This window comes from Plectropomus leopardus, chromosome 1, assembly GCF_026936395.1.
Source record: "Plectropomus leopardus strain MGB_pleo_1.0 chromosome 1, ASM2693639v1, whole genome shotgun sequence".
Taxonomy (NCBI): Eukaryota; Metazoa; Chordata; class Actinopteri; order Perciformes; family Serranidae; genus Plectropomus; species Plectropomus leopardus.
The window spans coordinates 23119782-23140779 of NC_142176.1; the positions used below are offsets into that span (position 1 = coordinate 23119782).

Here is a 20998-nt window from a genome sequence, read left to right on the forward strand (position 1 = left end):
CATTTTTATTAGCTTACCTCACTATTTGAAAAGTCCTTTAAATTTTTCTTAAAACACTTTGTTACAACTTTGGTTGACAAATGTCGTCTACAACACACAACTCAGCTCCATTTTTAGTCACCTGACTCTGCAAATTAATGCTGCAACAATTTCTCATAAATGTCTCATAAATGGAATTTAGCATCACAATCAATACAAGTCCCCGTTATGTCATTTATTTAGGTGTAATGTTCAGAAATGTTTCATTGCGAACCAACAACGTCCATATTGATGACAGGATGCTTTTATCTAACTTTATAATGACTATACTCATACTGTACCTGCATCGTGTGCCTTTGCATGTATGAGGATTTTATCTGCTCTTGTTGTCTAACTGTATTGTATGTCTTTCTAACTTAATGTTTTAAACTAATGAACATACTGGATTACTTTTATTATTCTAGGACGCCTGATGGCATCTGCCGATTAAAACTAGGTTTTTGGCTAACTCAGATTCTTACAAATTTTTTTGAATATGGATAAAATGTACACTGTCCCTTCTCAAATGTAAACATGAATAAATTATCAATTAATATTTTCATAACTGTGATATACTGATCATCAAGTAATGACAGACAGCCATAATAGCGTCTTTTGCTACTTTTCTCTGAAGATCATTTCGCCACCATTTAAGTGGTTAATTATATCTAGAAAAGCACTGTCTTCATTGTGGTAGTAACAATATTAAAATGCAATTTTAAATCAGAGAACTGAAACCATGTAAACAAATTATTGTTGACTACAGAGGTTCATAAGAAATGCTGCTCACTTCTAAAAGAAGAATATATAGGACATCATTTTCATAGGCTATATGAATCAAGTATGTATCAATATAAGATGTGTATGCAGCTGTGTTTGAGTGAGGAGAGTGAGGCATGTGCTTGTTTGTGTGAACGCCTTATGGTGGTGCAAACAGCTGTCTGCTGGCTGATGTTGTGCCTTACAATGTCAGAAACACTCATTTATATGCACCTGGAGCACAGATATCTCAAGCGTCTCTGTCTTATAATTCAAATCAAGCTGCCTATGTTACCATAGCCTGTAGATGTTCATTCGGGAAGGGCACAGAGAAATAAACAAGGTAACGCAGCCGGAGTGGCTCTGACATTTAACTGAAATCTAATGGAAAGTGACAGGAGATTGACATTAAATGAAATTCATACAGGGCATCTAGAACAACCAATGTGTGAGAGACAAACAAACAGGGGGAGAGCTGTTCACACTTGCTCACACAAACAGTGAGATGTTCCCAGTTAAACAGAACAAAAGAGATTCAGTTGAAAATGCACACTTTCTTCTATAGTATTATTATTATTATTCTTATTATTATTAAATAATAGCAACCCACATTTATTACACTTTGTTGCAACAGATCCACGTAAATAAGCATTAAAAAATGCAAGTCAGTGTCAGTAATTTGCATTGCTTTAAGAGGACTGAATCCTTTTTTTTAATGAAATTATCACCTTTTGTGTAGATTTGTGATTACAAACAAAACTTAATTATATAATCTGAGGTTAAACGATTATTAGCAATTAGATAACTATATGATTTGTGTTCTTAAATATATATCAACATGTGTCAGGTGATCTTAAAAACGAGGAAAAAATGGATTAACAGAAAGTATATCCAGGGACTCCATAATATAAGAAAAAATATATCAACTAGGAAGAAAATATTTAATATCATTGGTTGTTGCAGCTAAATCATTAAAAGAGCCAACATGCCTCCACCACTGTAGGTCTTCATCAGGGCTTTCAGCCTCTACAACAAAGGCTTTTTTAATATATCCTTCATTGCTGATACATTTTTTTGTTATATTCTGCAGTGCCTGGTTGTCTTCTTGCTGCTGCACAGAAGACACACCCTCTCCTTGCAGAATAAAAAAAAAAATGTGGCCAAACACTGCAACTGAAAGAAAAAACATTAATTTTTGCTTCAAACCAGCTGCATATGAGTCACGGACAAACAAGTGTTTCGATGTGCTACAGAAAACTATTATCTCATTTATGTGTCAGTGCAGCCCCCTTTTTCAGCTTTTCTGTCTGCCTTAACACAATTTTCGAATGTTTTTTTTTTTAATATGATCATGAAAAAGTTGATGTATTTGCCTCTGGCTGCAGAAGCCTTCTTAGTACTAGTGAAGAGGGCTGAAATTTGTAACCCAAAATCTATTATAAAAATCATCAAATAGTATCTGGGTGCCATTAGCAGTGACAAATACAACTTACTGTAAACACACTACTGCAGTATCTACAAAAACAATGAACATGTTTAAACCATTTGTGAGCACAAGACTATAAGTCGAACCAGGAGATTTTGGTCATCATGCGTTTGTAGTTTATGACGTTTACAGAATATGACTGACCAGTGGAGAAACAAACCAATGGCCTTGGAGATCTGCCAAATGGAGGTCAGTGAATGTCATTCAAACAGACTTTAAAACATGAATCACCTGCAGTGGCACTGCATTGGCTTGTTTCACCACGATTGACAGGCAGTTCTCAAATGCACAAACAACAGTTTGTTACTGCCATCTTAGAAGATACAGTCCTAATAAGATATAAAACAAATAGTCGATAAGTTGATGAACAGAAAATAAACTAGCAATTATTTTGATATTTTATTAACTGTTTCAGTAGTTTTTCAAGCAAAAAAAAATAACAACATCTGCCTCTTGTTGTTAGCTAGAGTCATCCGAAGCTATATTGTATGATTAAGATGGAGAATTTCAAAACAGGTTTATGGACTATGCACAAGTCCAGTCACTGAATGCTGCTGATTCGATTTTTTGTTATAAATTGGCTGATTGTTTGACGTCTGTTGCTTGTTTCTTATGCTATTTGTTTGGACTTTTTGGTGCATTTTTAGTTTGTTCTTTTATAAAAGAAACTCTTCATTTCATTGTAAATTAAATATATTTTAGGATGGTCACAAAATGGAGATTTGAGAATGTTGCCTTGCACTCTGAGAAACTGTGGAGTACATTCATCATTTTTTGACAGCTCAAATTAATTACTCAATTAATCCGTTTATCAAAAAAACAATTAGCAAATTATTCTATAATGAAAAGAATCTTTAGTTATACCATCTTATAGTATTTCCTGCAAACTTATCATTGATTTTTTTTAGCTTCACAGTTTAAATATACAAAAAGGGAGCTGGGCTTAAATTTCGAGTTTTGGGGCTCAAAGAGTGGAGGATCCCTAAATTAGCTTTTATCTTTATTCATTCGTCATCATGTTCTTGACAACGATTCCCCATTTTAAATCATAATGATCAAGGGCGAAGTTATTCCCTCAATGGCAGCACAACTGATCGCATGCTAACTGCTGAAAAAAAAATGCTGAAATATTATCAACAGACCTCAATGATTAAAAAGATGCTTGATCCCACCATAAAGTCAGAATGCAATTGCAATATTGCAAAAAAATAAAAACTTTACTTCCACCACCTATAAGGACATTAACCTTTTCACAGAGAAATGTGTCTATTCCAGGTCATACAACACGACAGGTAGCCCGGATAATGTGAAACTAAAACACACTGAATGTACCGGTTTGATGTAATGAGTGTTAAATCATGTGCTGTGGAGCAGAAAGGCCACTCAGAGGCGTTAAGGTGAGGGTCATCTTACCCGGGAGGACTCATAGGAAGGACTGGACTCGCCACCTGGGGCCCAAGACGCTTGGTTGGTCCGCTCATCCATACCTGTCAGAGAGAGAGATGCACGACTCAGTCAGCAAGTCAAGGTTACTCACACAGTTCAATGTACATATCTACATCCTCTGTATCTGTCTCACACAGGGACACAATGAAGAAGTACCGAACAACGAAATCACAATGACAATACTGTTACGCAGTGCTTAAGTTAAACATTACGTTTTCAGTGTAAAACTGTACTGTATATATCTGCAGCCACCCCTCTGTCAACCTGTCTCTTTTCTGTTATTTCCCTGTAATGTACATCTAACAAAGACGATTCCACACTTGAGACAAAGACGTGTTTTCAACAATTTTCCTGAATGTAACTTGTACATGTACTTGTACATGTAATTATTTTTCTATATTAAATAATTTTAAATAATAGCAGTATACCATACCATACCAACTTTATTTATAAAGCACTTTAAAACAACCACAGTGGGCCAAAGTGCTGTACAGAAGTAAAATACAAGACAGATTAAAAGACATAAAACAAGAACAGATATATCTATACACACGTGCACATACATACACATACATATACATACATATATACATATATATATACATATATACATACATATATATATATATATATATACATAAATAAAATGAGCAATAAAATAAAAAATATAAGTGGTGTATAAGTGAAAATACTTGTCGATTAATCAATTAAAAATAACTTTTTGATAATTGATATATTGCTTGAGTCAGTTTTCAAGCAAAACAACCAAACATGTGTTTGTTTTTTATTTAACTGAAAATGAAACATCTTTGGGGTTTTGATTGTCGGTTTGACCAAATTGGATGCACCTAAATTTCTTTAACCTACAAAGGCATTCTTTTAACTTCACTTTACTGATTGCTTTTTTATTTTATTTTATTTTATTTTGTTTATTTTACCTATTTTACTTTCTCATACGTAGCTGCTTTTGTCCCATGTTGTAAAACTTTTGAAAAGCACCATATAAATAAATGTTATTATTATTCATTAATATTATCTACATACAGTTGGTGTTGCTACAGATGATTTAAAGGGACAGTTTATGTTTTAACGCACATCTGATTAACATCTCACTCAAGTACAAACTGTAAAAGTTGAAGTAACGACATATTATCTCATAAGGCTTGTGTAACTGTTTTGGGGGTTTTCCAGTTTGGAAATTTATAATAAAAGTGTCATGAAATTAAACCTTTAAAGCGTAGTCACACTCTCTCTCTCTCTCTCTCACACACACACACACACACACACACACACACAAAAAACATTTTTCGTGGTGTCATTTAGTTTGCTTTACATAAATCATGGCCAAAAATAGGCACTTTCATGTGCTTTGATGTTCCCAAAAGCAGTTACAACTTCATGATTTGGCATTGATGCATGCCAGGCTACTTCCAGACAGCTGAGCACTAAAACTTGATAAAATTCATTTTTAAATGAAAGAAAACCTCTATGCTTCAAAAAGTCAAAACAGATAAACAAATAAAATCAATAACTGCAACCAACTGCTACGCAAGACCATCTGGCATATATTGAAAAATATGATATCTGATCGTTAAAATCTAATTTATGAGATATAGTCTGTAAAAATATTTGATGCCTCAATTGTTGTTGCTGTTAGAAACAATATTATGTTGCAGTAAAAGCCAAAGTTATTGATTGTCCCTGTTGTAATTTCATCTGTCGCAGCAAAATGCAATACCCTTTGTTCATTTTTAACTTCAAATAAAAAACAGATGTAAGGAAATTGTGTATGCTCAGAAAAATAATAATAATACAGCTAGCAACAAACAAAACTTTTCAATATTAAATATATTTTTTACTTTAAAAATTAAACAAATAATATGAACTGAGGTGACTCCGTGCATAAGGTTTATGGCATACAGTCCAACAACAATCTATATGACTAAAACAAACAACGCCAACAAAAGCAAAGCCTGTAATTTCAGATTAAAACAGGTGGACTAGTTCTCTGATTCAAGTCAAAGCAGAGCTCAGCAAGCAGCTTAACAGAGAGACTATAGCTATTGATTCCCCTTAACCAGCTTCAATGCAGCTTTATGGGCGCTTCTCATGCGTCACTAAGGCTATTAATTTCAAACTGAGCACTTCAGTATCAAAGAGAAATGATGAAAAGGCAGCATGATGCTGTTTTTGGGTAACTATCTGCTAAGGCTTAACAATGCCCAATCGTAGATGTCATAAATTACATATTGTGTAGACAGCAGAGGTGATACTCACTTAAACACTTAAAAGATATAAACCTGTACTGTCATTATCAGCCTTTATTTATTATAACGTATAGACTGTTTTAGTCTGATGTACCACTGGATGACACACCTATTCATGTAATTTTTTATCTAATAAAGAAATGTCATCAATACAGGAGCTATGTAATAAGTAAGATACATGAAAAAAAGAGAAAGAAATCCAATTATACACTTAACCAGAGGTTCTGTGGCATTTCTCTAACCAGCAATCACGCTCCAGTGAGCAGACTTATAGACAAGTTTCATCCTGACAAACATGTTTTGCTATGAGCACATTCATTTCCTCTTTAAACATTTTCGTTATTACTCTCAGTCAGTGGCTTGATGGAATAAACATATGGTCACTTTTATTACTTACTGTGATACAGAAACTTCCATTACTAATTTAACCTCTTTTTGTGTTACTAAAAGCGCATGGGTCTAAATGTTGGCACTAGTAGCACATGGGTCTAAATTTTGGCCCTGTGACAACACCGATGTGACATATTGTAGACCAACTGAGGCCTTTTTACACACTGAATGCAACAATGGTCAGTGTTTGCTCTCTGGGCCACTGGCTGTCATCTCGTCTGATTACCATCTCCTAACACGGCTCAAGGGTCCCCTCTTTTCTCCGAGCACAGACAGGCAGCACAATAAGATTATTCACTGACACAAGAGGCAAAATGAAAAAACCACACACACAAATGCACTGCCTGTAATTTATGTCTAATGAATTGGGAGAGCCAGTGCTGTGTTGCTGTTAAGTACTCTGTGACAAACATACACAAATTCTACAACAGGGAACAGCATCCATTCCCTCCTCACACAGTATACTCAAAGCATCAATGTGTTTAACGACTGCGTGTATAATGTTTAAAAAAAACCCATTAACAAGTAACACCAAACTCTGCAGCTCTACTGAGCTTTTAAGCCTCATTTAGCTCCCCATTTTGGTTTTCCAGACAAAAATTCAGTGGTGTGTCTAAACATTCTCAGCAACCATATTTTCAGCAAGCAGCTGCAAAGCATCATAAAAATCTCAAATAACCCAAATGTACCACTCCTGCCTGGCACTAAACTGCAGGTAGAAAAGAAATGCATGAATTTCTAATGAACATACACTAATTTCTATCATACGTAAGAAGACTTTTAAAGACTTTAAAAGGACTAGTCAGACGCCCTCTCACACTATAAAGACAAGGAGAGTTTTTAGTCACACACTTAAAGATTTAGCTGTGGAGATCTTGTTGGGTCACTATTTGCAACTAGTTTCTTTTTGAGATTATTTCCCATCCTGCTGCTGATGGAAAATATTAACCCAAACTCCCTTTAACAAATATGACATATTAACAATTCCCTACAGCAAAAAGACATGACTCACAAGATAAAAGGTGTCGAATGCCAACTGTATTCTAATTAATTCTGCATCAATGTCACGCATAAAGATAAACTGTATTTGTGTACAAACCTAAAATTTTTCTATTATGTCATCTCAACTCACTACCAGCCTCCGTTAGTTAGCTGCACTTTTTTAGTGGGAAGACACTGTGGGATTAAGAGGCGAACACTTTCAAAAAGTAAGATTTCTCACTAAAATAAGTGCCGGTTGGTGGAGCAGATACACCCCGAATTAAACACAGACTCTTGTTCACTCTACAACTCAACCAGTTTCTTCTGTTTTCACAAAGTCCAAGAGAAACGAGACTTGTTCACGCTCCTGCTTGTCTACCCAGTTTTCTGCTTTTTCTCTGGTAGTAGACAAAGCACAGCTATTGGTTGTCGATGTTGTTCACATTGTTCACGGTTCTGAATTTTACTATTTGCATGAGTGAAAACTAAAAACAATCACAATCATGGTAGCGTGTCACAGCTTAAACAAAACTCTTACGATTCTATTCCAAAACTTTGGAAACTTTGAAATTTGTCTAAGACAGTGAAATCACGTGAAAGATCATTTGGCGTAAGGCTGGCTTATGTTGCCAGTTTATTAAGTACACCTGTCTAAAACTAATGCTCTCTAATACAACATTACTGCAATAAACCCTGCCTTCATGATGTAATGTTCAGTTTTGTTTAAACTGTTTTAGAGAGGTGCTGACTCAACTTGACACTGATAATCAGAAACAACTCACAACTGTCATTCTGCAACATTTATCGAGAGATTTACCAAGTATTTTCAATAAAACAAATGACGGTTTAACATTTACGGATTTGTAGAATTCAAGGACAAGATTTCACTGCTGGACAACCAGAGATAAAATTTTCATGTTTGACTATTTTTGGTCCCTTTTGATGGAAAAAGAGTGAACTAGTGAATGTAACAAACCCTTACATTGAAGAGGGCTGCACTGGAGGGAGATACCTGGGGGAAATTTCTATTCATGGTCGCATACATTCCTTCCCACACTGCTTGAGGTTTCAATATTATGCATTTATTCAACTTGTCCATTTGTGCAATTGAGTTTGTGATGAAACTAACAACTGGATTTGCAAAGTGCTATCAAAAAATATTCAACAGAAAGTTTTGTTCAGCCATTTTATTATATAGTACATACATTTTTGTATCTTTCAATGTCCCGAAAGTATCTCTATCCACCATAAAATATAGGTGCAACAACAGCATTTGTACTGCTTGGAATGAAATCTGTGACTCATATGTATCTGTGTCTTCTAATATCTGTCCATTACAAGTCAGTGTGCATACGCATTATTCATTACGCAAAAGACACATCATACTACCGTTTTCTCCTTACATATTCTGTGTGACAACGAAGAGATGTATGTCTGGGACATTATGTGATTCATTTTAAAAGATGAATATAAATAAAAATTGACATGATGCCACAGTTGTAAATGTCCTGTGAAGCAGTGGCAATAGTCTGATGGACAGAGATAACAGAGTTTTGCCACCATAACTGACTCTTCCTTTTTCACTCACTGCCGGGTCATTCATAACCAGCTGCACCCTCCCCAAGCTCAGCAGAATATAATCCAAAAAAAAGACTGAGGTGCTCTCTGTAAAAATGATTTGTTTCAGTGAGCCGGATGAATGACTACTGATGATGATAGATCACACAATATGGCTCTGCAAAACTGCAAATCTTACTAATATTTGGCAAAAAAGATAAAATATCTGGTTGTTTACTCACAATTTCACAACCGGTGATGCTGCATCATGTCAGTATCCAACCTATAACATGGAACACATAGTTCCACATATGGAGGACAATCTATTTTCTGCATTTACTGAAGAGTGCTTTAAATGTGTTAAAGTCCTGTTAGCTGTAACTGTAATATTGCGTTATGAGACATCTCTTTGGTCATTTTTCCATCCGTTTGTCAGTATTACATTATACATGTATTACATTACATTATAACATGCACTTGATTCACAGTCTTATGATACAAATAATACTCATGATCAGTCGTTTCTTTGTGAGTTCTTTGTGTCACCAGAGAGCATAAATATATACGAGGTGAATTTAATTGCAGCATGAGCTGCTTTAAGTCACCAGAATTTGATTTCCCCACGTGGACACAAGTAATGCAGATCACTGTTTGCAGGATGACATGAACCAAACTGTCCAATAAACAGGTTACCAGTCAGTCTATACATCTGTGTGAACATGAACCAGACCACAAGTTAAACACATTGTTTTATGGAAACACACTTAAAGGCCCTCCACCTGTAGCGCTATGTATCAATCTACATTGTTTCGGTATGACTTGCAGAGGGTTGGAGACGTCAGCTGTAGAGATGTCTGTCTTCTCTCCAATATACAACATATAATGGAACAGGATGGCACTCGGCTTGTGGTGCTCAAAGTGCTAAAAAAAAATATACACCTTGTTGTGAGCAGTTTTATAAAGAACCATTTTCTTTCTACCAAACTACACCCACCAACCGAATCTATGAACAGAAGGAAGCGTGCATCCACGCATGGACAAGAGTTTCATACTCGTGATAGTGCAAGATGTGAACATAAATGTCATCCTCCTCAACTGAGCTGTAACATTAGCTAGCTCGGTGTTGCATGTTGAGCTAGCAGGAGAGGCACGCTTCTTTCTGAGAGGTGATACAGTTGCTAAGTGCAGTTCAGTAGAAAGAAACTGCTCACAACAAGGTCTGTGGGTTATCTTGAGTAACTGGGTCATGATTCCTGGAAAGAGACACCACTGTTGCTCTATGGCCAAAACACTTGACAACTCACACCAAAACAATATATATTGATATATAGCACTACAGGTAAGACGAAAAATGTGTATTTTTGATTTGGAGGTGGACTGTCACTTTAATCACATCACCATATCACGAATTGTATATTAAATGATAAACTAACCAGTGTCGTTGTAACTGTTGATATCAACTACTACCTACATAGAAAGTGGAGTGATGAATGGGTGATTTGTTTTACTTGTAAGAATCTGATCTGTTTATGGTTAGGACGCAAAATACCTAAGAATATATGTTTGGCTTTATTCAATTAAAAGTTTAATTTTTTGTTTAGTTTTTTTATATATATATATATATATATATATATATATATATATATATATATATATATATATATATATATATATGTTAACGAAAGACAGACAGAAAGAAATTACAGATGCAACCAAATCACCTCTGGATAATACAGAATATTATAGTAAAATATAAAAGTTCTTACATAGTCAAAAAATCCAACAAGATGTAAATCAGGCATTACATATTATGACATAACACCTGTGATCACATCTAAATTTAAACCAGATAAACAATTCACTCACTCAGGGAAAAACTGTTAAAAAGAACAACAGCTATAACAATATAAACACAGAAACATTACTAGTGTTTTATATGCTTCAGATAAATTCCTAAACATCATTAAATACATTCAGAAATAAGGATCAACTTCAGTTTTGAATAAGGAATCAATAAAACCACATTCCTTCTGAGATCACATACTTCCCATCACTCAAAAACACTTGGCAGCAAAGCTACCCAAAGGGATAACAAACAAGGGGAGAAAAAAAGGTTCTGGTCCAGGCTGTATTTTAAATTAAATGAGATATGACAAATGTCAGACATTTGAAAACTAACCCTATGACCCAAAATAAAAGTAAAAACCTACTACAGTTTAAGACCCGCCTCCTAAAAGAACATGACGTATTAAATCATGTCGGCTATGTGCCACCGTGTCACACAGGATACCACATTCACAGTCGGGCAAGTTTAATCGATGTCCATGTTAATGTAAACAAACCAAACATAAACCACTGCTTTGCTGATTTACTGGGAGCTTTTGACCTAATTTGGTTTCCTGTAGCCCTGACCCTAACCTATAAATGAACGGAGAGCAGTAAAACCAATGACTGCATCAAACACATGTAAACAAATAATCAATGTTGAGTAAAACCTGTCAAAGAGCCAAACAGTTCTAACAGGGAAACACAGAGTCGATGTGTCAGCGTCTCAATTTCACTAAGTTGACGTTTGTCGTTAAGGAAATATTCTGCATCAGCGCCTCAACTCCTGAAGAAAGAGGTAATATTCCTCATTTTAGCAGAGAGATAGTGACACAAACGGCTTTTACACCGCCAGTTCAAGGCAGGAATATCGTGGCGTTCTGCCACCATGCCTTTCTGCATTAAAGGTTGTCTTGTCTTTGAGTCAGCAACGGAGGTAGTAAATGCCTCAAATTGAAGTCTATGTAAGAGGGACAGCTGGCAGGCCCGCACTGTGGGTGGCACGGTTGGGAGGTTTTGACAACATGTTATGCATGCGACCCACCATGGGATATTAACTCAAAGGAGAAGAACAGCAACCGTAACGTCTGTAAATGTAAACAAGAGCTTGTTACCCTCCAAGCAGAAGACGAGATTGGCCGCCACGTAGCAGGGACGGTAAATGACTGATATTTTCATGTTAATGCCATTTTTACTGTTTATTAAACCGCTGCCAATACGTGTGTTATATGTCACAATGAAGACCAACGTTATTGTGTCAATTCTGTCATGCCTCTTTTGCTTCCACAATGCCAGCATACTGTCTAAAATCACACACTGGAGTGGCATAATGCTGCCATTGTTTGCTTCTGTGTAAAACTTTAAAGCTGGCATGAAGAAGAGACTTTGTAGCAGTCCTGTACTGTGATCTCTGTGTAGAAAGGGCAAATGTCGCACAATTGCACGTTGGAAAAACAACCAAAAAGGAGCGTCACTGCAGGAAGGTCCGATTACATTTTTCTGCATTACAATTAGCCACGTGTTTCTGTTCAACAGACTGCGTAGTGTAATTTTGGAGATGTGGCCCTTTGAAGCCATGGGCATTTGTTTTCGAGATAACAAAATCAGATCTGTGTCACATGACAGCAAATAAATAAATAAATAAATAAAATAGATTACAATAAAATTGGTGGCAACATTTACTTGTAATGTGAAGGTAGACAGGTCAAACAAACTCTACACTGATACACAGAAGAGTACAGAAATCAACATGTTTTCTTCTGATATCATCAGCTAATTAAAATCCTAAATTACAATAAATTTACAGTAAGAGTTGTCAATTTCATTTTTAGTGGGCTTTTTTTACTAAGATTTAGATGTTGCTGTGCCATGTGCTGGAGAACATTGTTAACTATCTAATCTTACACATATGTTCCCTGTAATAGATTTTACTTATTTCATTAAAGCTATCTTTATCAACAAAAGCAACAGAACAAAATATGAATCTGTCAAGTGAGATCACTATAAAGAAGATTTTTATTGATGAAAAACTGTTCATGAATAATTAGATCATTTGAAACCAGTTTGATGATTGATTCACATCACACAGGAGCAGCTCAGGCCCTCTGCTGTGATCTTTGATGAACCAAACAAGCTGAGCTCAAAGTGGGGCTCTTTGTAGCTGTGCTTTTTAATTTTGGTATCCACCTGACCGCCAAACCAACCTACACTAGCTGCTGGTAGCAGCTACAAATGTACCACCACATACCACTAAATGAAAATTGCCCATTCAACAGCAGCCATCCACTGCCCCACTACACTGTAACAGTCAATGGCCTCATCAAATTTGCATCATCAACACAGCTGGAAGGGAGAAATGATGAATCTCTGTTAGAGCCACTTTGGATATTTTTTCCAATCCATCTTTTTCTGGCACACGTTTGAAGGGTCTTGCCAGTCCCACTCTGCCTCAATTATCTGGCTATGCCCAGCTGAGATGCAATAATCCAAACTCTCATTCCCTGCAATTTCCACACTTCTGTCTGCACACTCACTTGCCTTATGTTCACAATCACTTATGTAGGTGCTTCTTGCCTTTCCTTGAGGATCAGAGACACAGGAGCACATACTGCGGGCTGAGGGAAGGAGGGATTTTGCCCACTATAGGCCTGATACACTGAGGTGAAGCAGTTCCTTTTCCCATCATTATTTCTTATGCGATAAAGGTTTAGTTTTGCATAATTCCGTTTCATAACATTTTTCAGGGAAATTTAAAAAAAGGATTACCCACTACCTGCGGTGTTGACGTGACACTTCAATAGCAGAACACCTATACACAAAAATTGTGCCTGCAGATGCAGACTAAATTTAAAACCTGTCAACTAGAGAAAGACAGATAAATCGGCCAGGCTGATATAAAATTAGTTAATGCCAGTATATGTCAGCTGATAATTGACAAGAAACTGAAGAACAGAAATGTCAAATAATGTTTGAGGTTGTGACGATGTTTTTCACAATTCTTTAAAAAAAAAAAGTAAAAGATTTGCATCACAGCTGTCTGTTTATAATATGTGTTGTTTATGTCGACAAAAAAAGGACTAGCAGCTGATATGTTGCAATCAAAAATCTACCACTGGTGAGGCTGTACTACAGTATGAATAAGGGCTGCAACTAATGATTATATCTAATGCAGATTAATCTGTTGACTATTTCCCTGATGAAACGATTAATTGTTTGGTCTATGAAATGTCAGAAAATGGTGACATTGTTGGTTAGTGTTTCCTAAAGCTCAAGATGATGTCTTACTGTCATAGTGGAGTAAAGAAATCAGAAAATATATATATTTAAGAAGCTGGAATCAGAGAATTTTGGCCTTTTTTTTTCCTTTAAAAACTACTACTTAACTGATCATAGTTGGCAATTAATTTAATATTTGACAACTAATCGATTAATCACTGTAGTTCTAGTATGCACTTCTATAATGCATTTACAAGTCAAATGTATGAAGATGCTTGTTTGTTGGGGGAAAAGAATATGGTATATTTGATATCTGTCATTTATTACTGGAATCCTGGATCAACATCAGCAACAAAAACACTAAAAACTAAAAACTGAAGAGAAAAAAAATACATTTCTGTTCTTTTGATGCCTGGCACATATTTATTTTCTGAGCACAACCATATCCATCAAACAACATATTTAGTTATCCTTGATACATTTAATAATTTGAGGTTTCAATTAGTCTTTATTATGGAGGGGTAAGATCTGAGTGGCCATTTACCAGGCATTCAGATATTTGGGGCTGAACCACAAGTCAAAGCATTCAGCTGTCATTGCCTTTAAGTTGAAACGCAGTAACAGCACGCCATTTCATTTCACACGAAAGAAACAAATAGGACATTAATCTAAGACTTCTAGACTTAAAGTTACACAAATATTGTTCAGCAATATTTTCTTTATAATAAAATGTGTCCGCCATTATGTTAACCATCCCAGTAGCTCAGTCTGTGGGGACTTTACTTGGGAATGAGAGGGTCGCTGGTTCAAGTCCCCCATACAGACCAAATTTGGAGTGCGGACTGGTTACTTGATGGCAAGATATCGGTTTGAGCAGAGCAGCTGTACTATGGCTGACCCTGCAGATCCTCTCTGAAATACATGTGTGTAAAAAGGAGGCATATAAAAAAAACATACATTTCATCAGCCTTGTGTAAAATTGCCTTTCGATGATTGCAGAATGAAGTTTTTTCTTTCTTTCATATGTGGATGCAATACTCAGTCACCCAAAATAATATGGTAATTATAGCTGCCTAATGTGCAGATCAATACCTAATCAGTTTCAAATTAAATTTAAGTTGGTGACAATCCACTGGAACCTGGCAAGTTCTGTTGTTGTTTTTAAAGCCATAATGATAGTTAAGATTTCGGGGGGAAAATAACAAATAATATATAGGCTGATATTTACAGAAAATATGCTTATTTTTTCAATGAAACAAAAGTTAACATACGATAAATGGGAAAAAAAAATATTATAAATATAAAATGTAAATAAAACCATTAACTTGAATTATCTTTTTTTTTCTAATCATGTCCAAATTTTTTACACATTTTTTTGGAAGTGGTGCAAAACAATAGCCCACATTTAGACTTTGTTACATTTCTAAAGGACAAAGCTGGTCACCAGACAACACACAGTCATGACAATGAGATCTGGCTGTGACACACGATTCTCCTGACAGTCTCCAATTCTTTTGTTTTAGACAAAAAGCACCGTGCTGATGGTGTCTGTTTTGAAAGTCACAGAGTGCAAGGGCAAGCCTAAAGGTGGCTGTCCACATGATGTCCACATCTTACTATATTAAGTCTTAAGCACGCAGCGATGCCTTTTCAATACAGTACATGGATAACACGGATGTTTGAGATCACACATGTGGTGGTTGTTCTAGTTTACCGTCAGTATATGCAGCGTGGTTATCTGCAAACCAATCAACCTTCAAGAGTAAAAGTTTCATTTTGAATCATTAGTGTGTTTCAGAAAAGACACAACAACCTGGATTTTGAACACATTTCTTTCACGTGATTATAAAATATACACTGAGGTACCAGCTTATTAGGTACACATGTATAATCTGAAAGAATCAAGTAAAAAAAAAACTGAAATAAATGTCATCCTTTTCATTTTTTGTTGACATGCTTTTTTTTTTGTCTTTGAGCCTGCAGTTAGTGCAGTTGCTGTACTGGACTGCACAAAAACTTGACATCTTTGTGAGAAACGCATCAGAAAAGTGTGACTTTACAGTAGAGTTTCCTTGTTTTACTGAAGAGAGCACAAACATAACACCCCCCTCACTTGAGTGATTAGGTACCCTAAAAATTAATCCCCACAACTGCACAGTTCATGTGAGACAGCTCTGTTCCCCTTTCTTTGTCATTCCCTTCAGTTTCCACTAAGTGTGTGTCTTTCGTTTCACCGATAACTGACTACAACGAGGCTTTGTGGATGCACACAAAACATGCTTTCAGAAAACATAATGCTTGATTGTTGACTTTCTCTAGTAGCACATCAGACAATAGATGTGCTTCGGATTAATGTCCTGTAGCATTTATAACCGGGAAGCAATCCAGAAGCAGGGAATCTGACCTCTTGTTGTAACAACCATCAAGATCCTTATAGATAAACAACAACAACAAAAAAACAGCAGTAATTTATGGAAAAGACAATTCAGTATGTGTGTACATGAGGACTATAAGAGGGACTGGCTTATTATCAAACTGCCACTTGTGCAAAGAAAAAAAACACTACAGAATAACTCAACGAGAGGATGTCTCACAATCCCATTTAACTACACTTTAGTTGTCAAGCAGCTCCACTCCTGATTGCATCTCTCTCACACATATTAATTAACCTGATTCACAATTTGACTCCAAAACACCTCACAGCAAATCCTGTTAAGAGAACGAACTGTATTGTTTCCATGAACACTTGCTGCACTTAAAAGACCCTTGGATCAAAGCAGCCAAAACATCCACGGTTTACACCCTATTTATGCATCTGACAGTACGGTAAAACATGATTCACTCTGTTCCACCATGATGCTAATTAGAACAGCAAGACATTTACACATGAGGCCTACGCCGTGCTTTGTTCTGCGTCTTTACTCCACAATAACTACACGTGGAGAACCCATGTTTCAACCAGCAGAGCAAACACAGATGAGGGAAAAGCATCTTTCTTTCTGTCTTTCTTTCTTTGGATTCATTAAAACACAAATACATTTATACACACTTGCAACAATACCACAGGTAAGCACAACAAACAAATCAGCTGTTGCTTCACAATTAAATACAAAAAAAAAAAAAGAAACAAAACCGTCATCCTTTTAACAAAAATTAAGCCAAACACAAAATTCTAATTCAATCACCATCCTTAAGAACTTGACTTTGATCTTCATAAAGTTATTCTTGATCAACTTAAATCATTGTCTGGCTGACCTTGAATTACATACTATCCATCGTATGCTTTCACACATATAATTTGCTTTCACATGTTAAATTCCAAGAAATTAGGGTATTTAAAAATATATCTCATTATCTTCCAAGGGGGGTTTCTACTTTTACCCAGGTTTATACTGAACACCATTTCCACACTTAACTAACACAGTTGGCCAATAGTTCTTGAAATGTTTTGGGATGCTGTTTTATTTTATTTTTTTAACTTTCCTTAATATTCTCTTGAACAATATGCACTAGCAATGAATTCCACCTGACTCTGTACAAAACTGTTTTCTGTGTCACACTCATTCCAGCAATACTGTGTCTGATAATGGTGTTGCACACTAAGAATAACCTTTCACTTAATATCTTTCGTGATCATGTCATCCGAGCATTTATGACAAAATAACAAAACACAGGTGGATCTCTGCTTTACAGTAAGTCTTCTCAGTCTGTCATGCATTTCTTCTACATTAATTCTGTTGGAGAACTGTAATGGGCCTTGTTTCGAGCTACTTGTAATTAATTTATCTCTTTTCTATTGAAGACTGGTGAAAAACACAAAACGGTATTGCAGTTGCGGCAGATCTTGTCTTTCTTGCTCTGCCTTGTGATGATGATTTAAAAATGTCTAACGAAGATCTGTTTTAGATCGGATACTGTTTTTTCAGGGCTGATACCGATTATTAGTAGTGAATGACGACCGATATTTGGAACCGATATATATTTGCAATACAAATGAAAATCGTTCTGTCAATATTTAGAATTTGGAATATAACAAACTCCAACTCAAAACTTTGGTTAAATGCCATGAGCTAATGTTTAATCAAAACTGAAGTTCCCAGTAACTTTTTTTTTAATAAAGTCAAATGAAAATTTAAATAAAAAATGAATAAATAAAAAATAGCTCCCTGAGGTTTTACAAAGTAAAAGCTCCTCACATGATGACGCTCTTTTTCAATTAATTAATTTTTTGGCAATTATTAAAATATAATACCAATACAGATTATTGGCAAAATGTCAGAAATTGGTCCCAATAATCGGCCAGGCCGATAATATGTCCATAATAATATGTTGCACAATTTAAAATGACTAGGAGCTTTTAATACAGCGTGCAGATCTTTTGTTTGATTCTTCACTGAAAATTATAAGACCATAAGAGGGTTTATTGAAATGGGTTTGCGGGATCCTACCTGATGCAGTGAACTGACTGCTTCCAAGTGTGGTGGGCCTGTTCTTTGCTCCACTGACAGGTGGAGAGAACATCTGAAAGGAAGAATATGGACCTACAATTAGAGCAAGGACTCACCCACTCACATTATCTGCTGCAATTTTCCTGAAAGCAGCTCAAATATCAAAGCACAGTTTGTCAAATCATATTAGCCACCACTAATATGAACTGATCAATTAGTCATGCTTTAGCCTATTTGGTCTTCACACCTCTGAAAAAGCCCTCAGATCAGCATGACATCAAGAGGTAAAGATTTTTGGGGGAAAAAAGCATAAAGTCATCATACCGCACTAAAATCCAGCAGGTCACTTAATTCCTTGTCTGTTCCGAGAGCGGCAATCCGCTGCTGAGGATTCATCCTGGCGATCTCGAAACCTGAAGAAAACACAGTCCATCAGGTCACAGCGTGGCTGCTTTATTTAACAGCGGAGTGCCACAGGAAATGACTGCCACGAGAGGTAATTGTTATGGATGCAGAATAAAAGACCATCACTGAGAAGTTAAAGTTTGGCATTGCAGCAAATAGAGACCCTGACAGCTCGGCCACATTATAACAGATTAAAATAGTGCAAATATTTTGTGCACACGTTTAGTTTGTTCACACGCTGCGCTGATTTTAAAAAAAAAGAGAGAGAGAGAGGTGAATGGATGGCTTGTAAAAGACCTGCAGCATCGCGTTATTGCAGTAACATTGTTTCTCTGTGGTAACACCGACGTTTATGTAACTCACTGATGAGGCTTTCACAGGCGATGTTAATGTCAGTTAATCAAGCATAACGATGGTTACCGTTTGCTGAGGCACATAACGTCCCTTAGCTAGCTGGCTAACGCTAGCTGCAGTTCATTTGTATTGGAAATAGCTAGCAGCCAGCTGCAGCGGGTGAAGACATTAGCTAGTACAGAGCACACCTCTTTCGCTAATGAGTCCAGTCAGACATAAATGACATGCTGCTTCAAAATAAGTAACTCGGCCAAACAAACATGCCAAATGACAGTCTGAATCTCCAGAATACAAAACGCAGTGATGGTCTTTCTCAACTCCCAACTTCTTTCACTGGTCCGACAGCTTTTGGTAAACTCCCACTGATATTTTACCTTTTTTCCGATTAAAATCCCGACTAGGGTGATCTGGTGAAGACTCGCTTTCTTGCAACACGCCTCAAAAGAGCGAAATGTGGGTTTAAACCGCAATACCTGGGTAAAATATCCTCTATATATATCAGTTACGAGTTTCCCTTAGGCAGACATTTTTGGTTTGCGAAAGCCTCAGCACCACGATGACACTGGTTGTTGTATCCCTCCGCCGAGCACAGTGACATGATGGTCCCACACAGCGGGAGATGCTGCAGGAGGCAGCAGCACACTGATGCACCACATGTCTGTCTCTGCTTTATCGAAGCTGCATTTCATGACAAAGATGGAAATTGCTCCTTTTGTGAATTACACCCTGAGACATGCTCTCGGGTATTTTGGTCGTGCAGTTTTACACGTGTGCTGTAGAAAGATATTGCTAATTTATAGTTGACAACATCATAAAAGATTTTACAGTTTGCAATAGAAACATTTGGGTGTTATTATTATTGTAACAAAGACTCTGATGGATTTTTCCTAATGAATCTCATTTTTCTCCACACCAAATTTCACATTCACAAATGTAATTTTGCAAACAAAAAATAGTAATAATAATTTCATTGTGCTTATGAAGAAAATGGGCCAATACCTGTCAAGGATTTCTTCCTCACAAAACAAAAAAGGCATCAAAACAATAAATGTATGTATGTACTCTACATAATTCTCTCATGAACCTTTTGTCACGAGTCTCTCACATATTTAGGCCCATTTTAACTTTAATGACTGCAAACTTATTTTAAACCTGATTTTAAACAATTTCTAATTATCTTTGCACCTCTTGTCTGCCCTTTTGCTCTTTTTAATGGTGATTTTTATTTTAAAAAAAAAAAATTAAAAAAATTAATTTGACCTTTTAGATATTATCTCTTTATTCTTTTATTGTAAACTTGCATCCTTTATTATGTTGTTTGATTTTATTGCTCTGTAAAGCACTTTCAATTGCCCTGTTTTATGAAATGTGTTATTCAAATAAAGTTGCCTTGCCTTGCCCAATTTCGATTATATTTGTTTTATTGTACTTTTTTGTTCGCTTTTTTAATTTTGTTTTGTTTTGTCTTGTTCTGTCCTTCAAATGCTTCTTTTGTATGGTTATTATCATGTTCACGACGTGTTTTTGCTTACACTGTATTTTGGAAGGTCTAAGTAAAGATGATTCAAAAAGAGGCTTCATTTAATGGATTATAATGGACTGCAGCATCACAGAAATGTTTATACCGAAATGCCTGAAAAAAATGCCATTCATTTGGATGAAATTAAATCCTCATTCAAAAGAGCATGCCCCATGCACAGCACTGTCAGTTGATATGGTGCAGGTGATGGCAAGAAACATCAAATTGATAAAAACAGATTCACTGTACACAAGAAGGCTGAAGTGCTTCTTTGTTTATTTAGTCTTCAATTGAAACTTTTCAGAAAATGTGTTTTGCCCTTGGCTTC

The 20998-nt window shown here is 36.0% G+C and overlaps 1 protein-coding gene across 6 annotated transcripts in view; it reads right to left on the bottom strand.

The window, feature by feature from the left end:
• Positions 1 to 19699, bottom strand: part of tcf12 (transcription factor 12) — a 104019-nt gene extending 84320 nt beyond the window's left edge. For 4 of the 6 annotated variants that reach the window (XM_088077912.1, XM_088077908.1, XM_088077910.1 and 1 more), the window contains exons 1-4: positions 19526 to 19699; positions 18717 to 18805; positions 18393 to 18465; positions 3677 to 3750 (exon numbers count right to left, since the gene is read on the bottom strand). In XM_088077912.1, the coding sequence (XP_087934038.1) occupies positions 3677 to 3750; positions 18393 to 18465; positions 18717 to 18788 (219 nt within the window). In that variant the 5' untranslated portion in view covers positions 18789 to 18805; positions 19526 to 19699. The remainder of the gene's footprint in view (positions 1 to 3676; positions 3751 to 18392; positions 18466 to 18716; positions 18806 to 19525) is intronic. The other 2 variants (XM_088077921.1, XM_042493745.2) reach the window with 1 other exon arrangement.
• Between the last annotated feature and the right edge of the window lie 1299 nt (positions 19700 to 20998).